We start from the raw sequence: 13833 nt of genomic DNA on the forward strand, positions 1-13833 counted from the left end.
TGTCCATTGTCAATTTTTGCCTGTCACAATTACTACTGTGCTATTAGCTTTAATAATGATTTTCTGTTTGTGTTATCTACATTTTAAAATCTTTTTTTTTTTTAAGATTTTATTTATTTATTTGACAGAGGAGATCATAAGTAGACGGAGAGAGAGGCGGGCAGAGAGAGAGAGAGAGAGAGAGGGAATCAGGCTCCCGGCTGAGCAGAGAGCCCGATGCGGGACTTGATCCCAGGACCCTGAGATCATGTCCTGAGCTGAAGGCAGCGGCTTAACCCATTGAGCCACCCAGGCGCCCTGTTATCTACATTTTAAAATTAGAATTCTTTTGTAAGGGGCACCTTGGTGGCTCAGTGGGTTAAAGCCTCTGCCTTCTGCTTGGGTCATGGTCCCGGGTTTTGGGATCGAATTCCTCATCGGGTTCTCTGCTCAGTGACGAGCCTGCTTTCCCCTCTCTCTCTCTCTGTCTGCTTCTCTGCCTACTTGTGATCTCTCTCTGTCAAATAAATAAATAAAATATTAAAAAAAAAGAATTCTTTTGGAAAAAAGAGCTATTGTGTCTCATGTTCATTTATTCAGATATTTATTTATATTGGTATGGGCATATAAAATTAACTTTATCAGTTGTGTTGCTCATTGTCTTGGATGTGACCATTGGGGGCTCTTTGAATTTGGCTCCCATTCATCCTTTCAACATGCCTTATCAGTTTTGGGGGAGCACTTTCTTACTTTCTGGTTCATCTTGTATTTTTCCTGCCCAAGTTCTGGAATCAATCATTTTTCCAAAGAGCACCAAGTTTCTTTTATTTGAGAATAGTATTTAGAAACCAAGATTTGAGGACTGGAAGTGTTCATCGCTATTAGGGTGTCATTGCTTCTAGGTGTTTGGAGCAGATAGATCTAGGAAATTGTATATTTATATATATTTATACATCCATATTTGTATGTATATGTATACTAAAAACCATGAATTCATACTGATAAACCAATTCTTTTATAGTTCTGAGCTAATCTGATACTATTGTCTTCAGGTTCCAGAAACCCTGCACTAACACTAGGTTCAGTCTAGCCTCTTTTTTCCCCGTACTTGTGATTCCTTTCTCCCAACAGTGAACAACCTGGTTCTCATCCACAATTTATTACGAATTTGCTAATTCTGGTATATGTATAACTGTAGTTTTAGGATTGCTGTTACAGATATACTTACTAGAGTAGTATTTGTGTATACTTTTTTTTTTGTTTTTAAACTATCCAGTGAAAATACTGTTTCCCAAAGTCATTTGTGGTCTTTCTTCCTTACCGTGTTCAGTGGAGTTATGTTATTCACTTGAAATAAAGTTTGTTTTCATTTGTTAACTGTTTCAAGAACCTTTTGAACTCTTTTCACATCTTGGCTGATTTGGGTTATTTTTTATTGGGATATGTGAAACATTACTATGGTGTCAACAGTCAGCGCTATAACACAGTATGTCCAGAAGTATTGATCTCACCTTTGATCTCTTACTCTGTTCTCCATCCCCCTTCTTGTCACTTTTCCACCCATCTTTGTGGGTAACCAATGTCAATAGTTTCTAGTTTAGTTTCTTTCTGTCTTTTTACAAAAATGATGTATGTGTAAGAAAGGAAATGTATAAGCTATATGTGAAAGGTAATGTCTTGTAGATACTACATACCTGCTTTTATAACAGCTTTTTGAGATGTAATTCATATGTGCCATAGAATTTGCCCCTTTAAATTGTACAGTTCTGTTGTTTTTGTTATATTCATAGAGCCATCCCAGTTTTTAATTTTAGGATATTTTTATCAGCTCAGAAGGAAACCCTATCTGCTGTTGCTCTGCTCCTTCTGCTTTGTAGGTCTTGGCAACCACTAATCTGTTTTTCATCTCTATAGATTTGCCTATTGTGAGCATTTCATATATAAATGGAGTCATACAGTATTTGATATTTCATGACTGCTTCTTTCGCTTTTCAAGATGCATCCATGTTCTAGTATATATTAGTACTTTGTTCCTTTTTATTGTTGAACAATATTTCATTATTTTGATAACACTACATTTTGTTTATCCATTCACCCGTTGGTGACCATTTGGGTTCTTTTTACTTTTTGGCTATTGTGAATAATGCTGTTGTACACATTTAAGTACAGGTTTTTGTGTGGACTTACGCTTTTGGTTTTCTTGGATGTATACCTAGGAGTGGAATTGCTGGATCAAAGGATAACTGTATGTTAATTTTCTGAAGAACTATCAGACTCTTTGCCAAAGTAGCTGTGGTATATTACATTCCCACCAGCAATGTATGAGGGTTTTGGTTTCTTCACATCTGTCTACACTTGACATTGTTTGTGTTTTTAAATTATCTTAGTAGCTATGAGGTGCTGTCATTGTGGTTTTATTTTATATTTCTCTAATGACTAATGATGTTAAGCATCTTGTGTATTTACTGGCAACTTCTATAAATCTTCTATGGAAGAATGTCTGTTTGAGTGCTTTATTCAATTTTTAATCAGGTCATTTGCCTTTTTATTTAGTTGTAAGAATTCCTTACATGTTCTGGATGTAAGTCCAAAATAGACTGAGATAGATGATTTACAAAAATATTTTCTGCCATTCCATGGGTTGTCTTCACTTTGGAAGTGAAGTATTGACAGTATTCTATGAAGCACTTTTTAAATTCTGGTGAAGTCCAGTTTACCTTTTTTTATTGCTGTTATTTTTGGTGTCATATTCAAGAAGCCATTCCTAATTCACGATCATGAAGATTTACCACTGTTTCCTTCTAAGAGTTTTATAGATCTAGATCTTATAAATATTTAGGTCTTTAATGCATTTTGAATTTACTTTTGTACATTGTGTGAGGTGGGTACCCATTTTCTTTCTTTTGTATATAAATATCCAGTAGTCCTAGCATCTTTTATTGAAAAAAAAAAAAATTTCTATTAGGTTGTTTTGGCAACCTTGTAGAAGAGTTGACCGTAAAATGTAAGAGTGTATTTCCACCATTGATTTGTACATCTCTTCATGGTTGTACTACACTGATTTGAGGACTATAACTTTGTAAATGAGTTTTGAGACTAGGAAGTGTGACTCCTCTAGCTTTGTATGGTTTCAAGATTGTTTGGGTATTTGTCTCTTGAATTTCCACATGACTTAGAGATTATTGTTAGTTTTTGCAAAGGGACCTTGATACACATGGCTTTGTGTATCAATTTGGGGAGTATTGCCATCTGAACAAAATTGTCTTCTAATCTATGAATGCAGAATAGCTTTCATTTACTTAATCTTTAGTTTTTTTTGGCCAGTGTTTCTTAGTTTTCAGTGTACAGTATTTGCTCTTTTATTAGATTTATTCTTAAGTATTTTTTTATGGTATTACAAATGATTTTTTTTAAGTTTCATTTTCTGTTGCTTTTTGCTCGCATATAGAAATATAGTAAGTTTTTGTTGATCTTGTTTCTTACAACTATTAGTTTGTGGTGTGTGGATGTGTGTTTCAGTGGATTCGCTAAGGTATTTTATTTATAAGATCATGTTATCTGTGAATAGAGATAGTTTTACTTCTTTCCGGTTTGGTTGTCTTTTATATCTTTTTCTTGCTGACTACCTTGGCTTGAACCTTCAGAACAGTGTTGAGTAGAAGTGGCACTAGACATCACTGTCTTTTTCCTGAACAGTGAAAGCATTTAGTCTTTCACCACTCAGTATGATGTTAGCTCTGAGTTTTTCTTAGATACGCTTTATGAGCTTGAAGAAGTTTTCTTTTTATGCCTTGTTTGTTAAGTGTGTTTATCTTGAAAGAGTGTTGGATTTTTGGTCAAGTGCTTTTTCTGTGTCTATGATGATCATGTGGTTTTTTTTTTCTTTTTTTAAGATTTTATTTATTTAAGAGAGAGAGAGCATGATGGAGGGAGGGTCAGAGGGAGAAGCAGACTCTCTGCTGAGCAGGGAGCCTGATGTGGGACTCAATCCTGGTGTTCCAGGATGATAACATGAGTGGAAGACAGTCACTTGATCAGCTGAGCCACCCAGGCACCTGATCATGTGTTTTTCTTGTTGTTGGTTAGTTAATACGGTATATTACATTGGTTAATTTTCATATGTAGAACCAATCAGTAGATGAATTCCACTGGTCATGGTATATACTTTTTTTTTTTTTTAATTGCTGGTTTTGTTTTGCCAGTATTTTGTTGATGGTTTTTGCATGTATGTAAGGGGCATTTGTCTGTTGTTGTTTTTTTGATGTGTTTGTCTGATTTGGTATCAGGGTAAAACGGGGCAATGTTTTACCTCTTCTGTCCTCTTCTGTTTCTTGGATTACTTGGTAAAGGATTGGGCAGTCTTTAAACATTTGTTAGAATTCACTAGTGGAAACATTTGGACTTGGCTTTTTTGGGGGGAAGGTTTTTGGTTACTAATGTAATTTATTTATTTTTATTTTTATTTTTAAAAAGATTTTGAGAGAGAGCGTGAGAGAGGAGTAAGGGGCAGAAGGAGAAGCAGACTCCCTGCTGAGCAGGGAGCCTGATGCAGGGCTTGATCTTGGGACTCTGGGATCATGACCTGAGCTGATGGCAGATGCCTAACTGACTGCACCACCCAGGCACCCCTGTAATTTCTTTGTTTCTTATAGGACTTAAGATTTTTTCTTCTTGAGCCAGTTTAGGGTAGTTTATGTCTTTGTAGGAATTTTTTCATTTCTCGAGGTTATCCACTTTGTTGGCATACACTTATTCAAAGGTTTCTTTATAATCTTTTTTGTTTCTGTAAAGTTAGTAGTGAGTTGCCCTCTTTCATTCTGAATTTCATTATTGAGAGTTTTTGGTTTTTTTCTTGATTAGTCTTTGCTAAGGTTTGTCACATTTACTTCTTTTTAATGAGCCAACTTATGGTTTGGTTTATTTTCTGTATTATGTTTGAAATATATTTTACTTCTGCTCTAGTCTTTATTTTTGTTTGGTTTGCATCAGTTTGCTCTTCTTTTAGTTTCTTGAGATAAGGGTTTGGTAGTTGATTTGAGATCTTCTCTCTTTAGCATAGGTATTTACCGCTATAACTTTTCCTCTAAGCCCTGAATTAGCTGCATTCAGTAAGTTTTGGTATGTTGTGCTTTTTTAAAATTAGTATTTTTATTATTAATCTCAAATTTTATAGTCTCCTTTGTGATTTCTTCTTTTCCCATTGGTCAGAGTGTAATGTTTAACTTACACAGATGTCAAATTTTCAAGTTTCCTTTTTTTTTTTTAAGATTTTATTTATTTATCTGACAGAGAAAGAGAGATCACAAGTAGGCAGAGAGGCAGGCAGAAGGGAGGGGGGAAAGCAGGCTCCATGCTGTGCAGAAAGCCCGATGATGCCTGTGGATGGTAGAGGATCAACCCATTGAGCCTCCCAAGTGCCCCTCAAGTTTCCTTTTGTTATTTATAATTTCATTCTTTCATAGATGATTAATATCCATAGTAGCTGACCTTAGCCCTTTAAAATTGTGATAAGATGTCTAATGTATAGTCTCTTCTGGAGAACATTTCATGTGCACTTGAGAAGAATGTCATTTTGCTGATTTCAGATGCAATGTTCTATATATGTTAAGTCTAGTTGCTATGTTCAGGTTTTCTGTTTCCTTATTTATCTTCTTTGTAGTAGTTTAACCCATTTTTGAAAGTGAGGTATTGAGGTCAGGCTATTATTTTTGAATTGTCTTATTTCTCCCTTTCATTCTGTCAGTCTTTGCTTTGTGTATTTTGGGGCTTTGTTTTTAGAGGCATATATGTTTATAATTGTTATGCTTCTTGATAAGTTGATATTTTAATCAGTATTAAGTATCCTTGTCAGTGGTAAGAATTTTGTCTTAATGTTTGTGTTGTAGCCACTCTAGCTCTCTTTACATTTTTGAAATCGTTTTACTTCAAGGTAGTTTTGTCTATGATTCTAAAAGGTGTTTCTTGTGGGTACCATATAATTGAATCATGGTTTTTAATCTATTCAGCCAATATTTGCCTTTATTGAATATTTAATCCTGTGTGAGTACTGAAAGGTAAGATTTTCACCTGTCATTTTGCTATTTGTTTTCTAAATATCTTATATCTTATCAGCATCTCTGGTTCTGTTTATTTTTTCCTTTTTTTCTCTTTCTGAATTATTTTTTTCTTGTTAAATAGATGTTTTTAATGTACCATCTTACCCCCCCCCCCTTTTTTTTTGCTATATTCTTTTGAGAGTGTGTGTGTGTCTAGCAGGGGCATTGCCCTTGGGATTACAGTTAATATCTGATTTTATAGCATTAAAATTTGGCTTATTACCTATTTAGTTTCAGTAGAGTACAGTAATTCTGCTTTTATGTAGTTTCATATCCTCTTACTTCCTTTGTGCTATTAGTGTCATACAAATTACATCTTTGTACATTATAGACCCATCAAGGCAATTTTATAATTATTGCTTCATGAAGTTGTTCCTTAAATAGGTAAAAAAGAAAAGAGTTGCAAACAAATTATGCTATCTTTTATATTTACTTGTTACATTTACCGGTGATACACATTTCTTAGAGGTACTGTGTAAGATCCTCCCATTTCAGTTTGAAGGATTCTTTTTAGTATTTTTCGTAGGGCAGATCTGATTTTGAGTTCTCTCAGTTTTTGTTTATTGGAGAATGTGTTAAGTTCTCTTTTATTTTTAAAAGATACCTTTTAGTAGATACTGAACTCTTGGCTGACAGTTTTTATGTTTTAACATCTTGACTATGTCATCCCTCTACTTTCTGGTCTCTAGTTTCTGATGGGATGTCAGTCATACTTATGATGGAGAGTCCTCTGTAATGGTCACTTGACTCTCTCATGATTCTTTGTCTCTGGTTTTTGACAGTTTGATTTTGATATTTCTAGTTATGGATCTCTTTGATTTTTATCCTGTTTGTGGAGTTTGCTCAGCTTTTGATGTGTAGAAAAATGTTTTTCTTCAAATTTTGTAATTTTTTCCCATTATTTCTTCAAACATAGTTTTTGCCCCTTCTTCCTTGCTTTTCCTTTCTCTCTCTTTCATTCCCTCCCTTCTTCCTTCATCTTGAGGGATTATGTATATGTTGGTATGGTTGATTATTTTCCTTCCATAGTCTCCGGTTTTGTTCATTTTTTTCTTTATTCTTTTTTGTATTTTTCCGTTAAACTGGTTAATGTGATTTTTGATCTGTCTTCAGATTTGTTGCTTCTTCTGCTAGCTCAGATATATTCTTGAGCCTCTCTACTGAAGTTTCATTTCAGTTGTACTTTCCAACTTGAGAATTTTTATTTAGTTCTTTTTAATACTTAATGTGTCCTTATTGATAGTCTCTGGTGAATGTTATTCTCATACGTCCCTTCAGTTTTTTAGACATTGTTGCCCTTAGTTCTTTGACCATATTTAAGATAAATATGCCTTTGCTTAATATCTGGGTGTTCTTAGGAAATAGTCTCTATTGAACCCCCTCCCCACCGCCATATATGGGATGTTATGTGTTGTGTATTTGCATGTCTCATAATGCTTGAAAACTGGACCTTTTAAATAATACAACATGGCAGCTCTGGTCAGATCTCCTCCCAGGGTTTCTTAATGCTGTTTGTTGTTTGCTGACTTTCTGTAAATTCTGCTTTCTTCACCATTGTGTTGTCACCGAAATCTCTGGTTATCTTTGTGGTTATTAGTCTTCTAGACTCCATACCAAACACCAGACAGGCCAAATAATGATAATTCACTGGGAATGGGGCTTTAAAAGAGCCTGTTCTGCCTTCTCCCACTTGCTGTCAAGATGCTGATTTTTGCCATAATTGGGTGCTATTGGTTTTCAAGACTACTGTGGAGCTGAGAGGGGAGATGAGAATAGGCAAGGTACCTAGATTCAGCCCCCTTATTTTGAGTAAGTGCTCTGTGGATTGCTACAAACCTTTTGTTAATTTCTAGAGTTCTGAAGAAGTTGATTTTGAGTTTTCTTATTGCCTTTACTTATTTTTAAAGATTTTACTTATTTATTTGACAGAGAGAGAGAGTGAGAGAGGGAACACAAGCAGGGGAGTGGGAGAGGGAGAAGCAGACTCCCCACTGAGCAGGGAACCCAATTTGGGGCTCGATCCCAGGACCCTGGGATCATGACCTGAGCCGAAGGCAGCCGCTTAACAGACTGAGCCACCCAGATGCCCCTTCTGAGGGCCCCTTCTGAATTTTCTGAGATCTTTACCTTGTCATTTTCTTAACTGTCACTCTAGTCTGTATCCTTTGAATTGTCTTGCATTGTGCACACAAGAGAATGTTTAAAGGTACATAATACTGTGTCAACTGTCTAGTAACAGTTTTTCCACTTGATACAATGTTATCTGTCATGCTTATTCTTCTCAAGCTTATAATGCATGGTATTTTTACAAAGGGAATAGCATGATACATTGTTTCTTTTGCTTGTTTTTAGAACTTGGTTTTTAGTCTTTCACTGTTACTGTGTTTTTTAAATGTTCTTATAGCTAAATCTTAAATATATTCTCAAAATTATAAATGTGTAGAAGTGGAATGTGTTGAGTCTGGAAGCATGAAAACTCACTTTTTGGTCTGCAAGACCAGATTGCTCTTTAGGGAAATGGTTAAAATTTATATTTCACCAGTCATGTAGGAGAGTGATTATTTGCCAGCTTCCTCACCTAGTACTGGGTATTACTATTCATTTCATTTTGTGTTCCAGGAGATCTTTTGGCACAAAGGAAAGTTTTATATTCTTGAAATGTTCTATATCTTTATCTAGTATGGGAGCCACCAATCACATGGCTCCTGAGCACTTGAAATGTGACTAGTTCTAAATGAAGTGTGCTGTATTTCAGATATTACTACAAAAGAAAAGGATGCAGAGCAATGAATATGTGAAATGAATTCTAGTAATTTATATATATATATATATTTAAAGATTTTATTTATTTATTTGACAGAGAGAGATTACAAGTGGGCAGAGAGGCAGGCAGAGAGAGAGAGGAGGAAGCAGGCTCCCTGCTGAGCAGAGAGCCCGATGTGGGACTCAATCCCAGGACCCTGAGATCATGACCCGAGCCGAAGGCAGCAGCTTAATCTGAGCCACCCAGGCGCCCTAGTCATTTTTATATTGATTGCATGTTGAAATAGTATTGTGTATACATTGGTTAAATAAGACACATTAAAGTTAAATTCTTTTTTCTAGTTTTTTAAATGTGTTTAGTGGAATACTTAAAATTACATATGTGATTTATTTTATATATTTATTAAGGCAGTGCTAATCTAGATTCTAGACAGTTCTTTCTTTAACAAAAGCCCTGCTTCTTTAAAGCTTATGCTGTTTAACCACAACATGTTCTCACCCTTTTTAAATTTGCCAGTTTCTATTTATTCATTCAAGATGACACCAAACACTCAGTTTTCCTTTCCTCCCCAAGTTCTGTCATTATTCTGGGGCATTTTTAGAGCCCATATGTACAACTGACTCAATAATTTAGCCTCCCAGTTTCTGGGTTGTGCTTGGGCCATCATTTTAATGGTCTCATGTGGGGGCGCCGGGGTGGATCAGTGGGTTAAGTGTCTGCCTTTGGCTCAGGTCATGATCCCAGGGTCCTGGGATCCAGCCCTGCATCGGGCTCCCTGCTCGGTGGGAATCCTACTTCTCCCTCTTCCACCCCCCTGCTTGTGTTTCCTCTCTCACTGTGTCTCTCTCTCAAATAAAAAAATAAAATCTTTCATGGTCCCATGTGGTTATCATCTGGAACTACTGTTCCACCTCTAAAATCTTAATTGTATGGCCCATTTTAACCACAAGTTCACATTCTTTCAGATATCTCATTTCTTTGTTTCCTACCTTTCATCCTTGACCCACTTCATTTTTGTTCACTGAATCACTTCAACTGTACTTGTCTGCTCCCATGATCCCATGATCCCTTGACCTTTTTTGCACACTTTCTGCAAAATAACAGTTTCAAATGACTCTTACAGTCTATTGGCTTGTACTTATGTTGCAGATTGCTACTGGACGAAAAGATCCTATGGCTTCTGGGATATATTCACACAGATGTGTGGTCTTCAGCTTTAATCTGCATATAGAGTTGCTTGGCTGTCTCCTGTGGACTCACAGTCTTTCCTGCTATTCTTGTGGTTGTTTATTCAAATGTTTTACCTTTTACTGTTCCCTCTCCTCTCCTTAAAATGAGTACATGATTTTGTCTCTTGCCCTTAGAGAAAACCTCATCCCTCATTCTAGAACACTGTATCCTAATTTACCTTTTTTTCAGCCATTTGTCTACTTGATCTTTTCTGTTAGCATTTAAGTGGGTGCATATCTATCTCTCTCTCTCTCTCGTTTTCAACTCACTCTTGACCCATTGTTACTCTCCAGGTTCTACCTTACTGTTCTTCACCAAAAGCTTTCTGAAGGAATTGTATATACTCATTCCCTGCACTTACTGTTTATTTACTTCCAGTATGCATTTTTCTTGTTCTTTCTCCTGTTCTGACAAAGGCCCCTGATAATGATAAGTAGATTCTTCTGTATCTTTATAGTGACCACTCCAGAGCATTTGGTACAGTTGACCACTTCTTGAAGAAGGCCACTACATTTGACCTCCTTGAACTGCTTCTAGGAACTACTTTTTTTCCTCATTCTTTTTATCTCTCATCTTTTTCTAGATTTATGTAGGTGGTGGGATGTTAGTATTGTTTCTGGCCTGGTTCCACTTCGTGTGCTGTATTTGGATTCATATGCATGGTCTTCATACCTTTTAAGTGTTGTTAGCTTAAAATGTTCTGTTTCACCTAGACATTTCTAGAACTAAGTTTTATATATGCAAGCTGTGTACTAGACAGTTGTCTCCCTAAAGTCCACTTAATACCTTAAACTCAAGTGATTCCTGCTTTTAATGATTGGTTCCACTGTAACCCAATTGTTCAAACCTAAATTTAGAAATCTCAGCCTTACCACTTCGCAGGTTAGTTATAGAGACCTGTAAATACATCTCATTAATTTCTAACTAGCACTATTAGAAATTACTGTAAGTAATAGCTGTAATTTAAGATTTTCTAATAGCCACATTTAAAAAGTAAAAAGAAACAGGTACAGTTAACTTTAGTTCATATGTCACCCAATAATGACTAAAATTTTATTTCGGCATGCAGTCACTTTAAAAATTAAGATAATTTTTGGATGCCTGGGTGGCTCAGTGGGTTAATCCTCTGCCTTCCGCTGGGCTCATCAGGTCATGATCTCAGCGTCCTGGGATCAAGCCGTGTATTATCAGGCTTGCAGCTCATCAGGGAGCCTGTTTCCCCCCTGTCTCTGCCTACCTTGATCTTTCTCTCTGTGTCAAATAAATAAATAAATAAATAAAATCTTTTTAAGAAAAGATAAAAAATAAAAAAAATTAAGATAGTTTTCATAGTTTTTTTTTCATACCAAGTTTTCAAGATCTGATATGTATTGTGCACTTAAAGGCACATCTCATTTCAGGGTAGCTAAATTTCAACTTTTTGATAGCCGTGTGTAGCTAGTGGCTACCTTAATATAGACAGTAGAATTTTAGCTTCTATTTCTCTTCATCCTCACTTCTTTCTTGGCTCAAGTCCTAATTTTTTCCCTGGGTTACTGCACCAGCTTTTGGGATTGTATTGTACAATGTACAATGTACAATGTACAATGTATGTATATTTTAATTCCAAAGGGCACAAATTGAACTTGAAGTTAATTAAGAAAAGACCAAATGTTTGTCTTTGAAATTAAAGTGTTGTCATTCTGAGAACTCTTACAGTTCATATTCAGTTTCTTGTTAGTGGTAGTTTTCTAAAATAAGAATACAGTTCTGCATGTGAATTAATGTGATTGTGTATTCTTATGCTTCAAGTCCTTTAATGTTCTCCTTAAGCTTTCAAGATGAAGTCTAACCTAAGTTCCTTAGTGTGACTGACAGTAATCTTCATGATCTGGCTTTTGTTCAAGTTTCCTATGCTATAGCTCCCAGACCTTGAAACTGAGATGTATTAAATTTGTAGTTCCCATACAGAATCATGCTCTCCTTTTTTGCTTTTGAGCCTTTGCAGTTACCAACTAGTTTGCTTGAGACCCATATTTTCCAGCACCTACCCACATTTCTCATCAGACTAAGGTGTGCTAGTCCTTCAGGAGCTGAAGGATCTGACCTCAAAATAGGACCAAGCTCTCCCCAACCCCCACTGTCTATTTTGTTCTATAGCCATCCTTCATGTTTGCCTAGATCACAGTATTTTATCACTGTGTTGTTATGATTGCCTTTTAATTTACCTGACCTTAGGTTCTTGGTTTCATAAGCAGGGAACTTGTTTTTATCAATTTTTGTGTACTTAATTGCTAGTACATACATTGTGAAGGTCCAGTAATTATGTTGATTGAATGAGAGTAATTCTGTGTAAGTAGAGATTAGATTCCAAGTTCAGAGTAAAGAAAAAAAGTTTTAAATGTTACCTTATTCTTACACGTATTCATAGAATTAAATATTAAAATACTTTAAGCACATTAACTAGGAATCCAAAATAGAGAAAATAAAAGTTAGTTTCATCAGTACGTAATTGCTCAGCTCAGTGAAGAGGGAAGAGCTGGGGCAGGCAAATTAAGACATGAACTTTTCAAAAAGATCAGGGTGAGGGGACATTAAAGCCGACATTTAGGACATACCCATGCAAATCTTGTAACATTTTAGTGTTCTTGTTGTATTAAATCTGAAATCTAGGTATTTTTGTACCAGTTATATTTAGAATATTTAAATCATTTACATGGTGGCATTCTTTAATTTTTCCATTGGGTTATGTAAGACTAAAACAGATATATATATATATAGGTATATGATGTAAGGCTTTTAAGAATACTAAGGAGTAGACAAAAGTGTTTAGAGTTGCTTAAATTTTAGAAGAAACTTAATTTTTGTCCATGTGTAAAACAATGTACAATGTATCTTTTAATTCCAGAGGGCACAAATTGAACTTGAAGTTAATTAAGAAAAGACTAAATGTTTGTCTTTGAAATTTAAAGTTATGGATAAAAATCTTGGATCTTTGTAGCATGATTTTTTAAAATTGCAATTATTAAGGAGAGAAACAGAATTCTGGTGTTACTAAGGTAATTTGGGGTTGAATGTCTCATTTTGTAAAGATGAGGGAAGTTGAAGGTTTTGTAGTACATCTTAGCTTGGATATGTTTTAATTTTCCTCAAAATCTGATTTTTGTCAGGCTTTCTTTCTGTTATAATTCCCCTTGCTCAGTTGCATTTTTGTTATGGAAATGTATATTTGGCATTTTCAAAATAAATTACTGCTTTTCTTTTTTGGAAAATTTATTAAAACATATTAATATTCAGACCTTTAAAAACAATAATGGATTTCAGATGCCAAGATTTTCATAACTTTATTCCTTGTAATCGTAACAAGTGGCAAGAAAAGATGAAGTGTTCTTAGGGATTCCAATAATCTATCAGTTAGAATCTATTTGAAGCATCTTGTTCTTCAAATATAATTGATTTATAGAAATAAGGTTAAATAAGTTAAACACTAAAATTACTGGATATTGTATTTAAGTTGATATTTCCACAGGCAGTGAAGTAACAAGCAATAAATTGTTGTGATTTGATTTTCTTAAATATGAATTTTAACATAGAAATTTGGCATAGTAACTAAAAGAATTTTGTAAATGTATGCCTTTAGAAAAGATGATTTGATAACTGTTTCTTCTTATGTAACTCATGTTTCAAATCCAGTAATACTTTTAAGATCTTAAGGTATTTTGGTGGAAGCCTGCATGAGAATATACTTTTATCTTTATTCACATGCTTATAAGTGTCACAGTTATA

General features: G+C 35.0%; 1 protein-coding gene across 4 annotated transcripts in view; it reads left to right on the plus strand.

Moving 5' to 3' along the window:
- The window catches only part of SEPTIN7 (septin 7), a 110089-nt gene that overhangs the window by 16720 nt on the left and 79536 nt on the right, over positions 1 to 13833 (plus strand). Inside the window, exon 2 of one of the 4 annotated variants that reach the window (XM_044246359.1) lies at positions 2267 to 2271. The exons of the other annotated variants lie outside the window; for them this stretch is intronic. Within the exon in view, the coding sequence (XP_044102294.1) occupies positions 2267 to 2271 (5 nt within the window). The remainder of the gene's footprint in view (positions 1 to 2266; positions 2272 to 13833) is intronic. 4 annotated transcript variants of the gene reach the window in all.

Source organism: Neovison vison, chromosome 4 (assembly GCF_020171115.1).
Source record: "Neovison vison isolate M4711 chromosome 4, ASM_NN_V1, whole genome shotgun sequence".
Classification (NCBI taxonomy): domain Eukaryota; kingdom Metazoa; phylum Chordata; class Mammalia; order Carnivora; family Mustelidae; genus Neogale; species Neogale vison.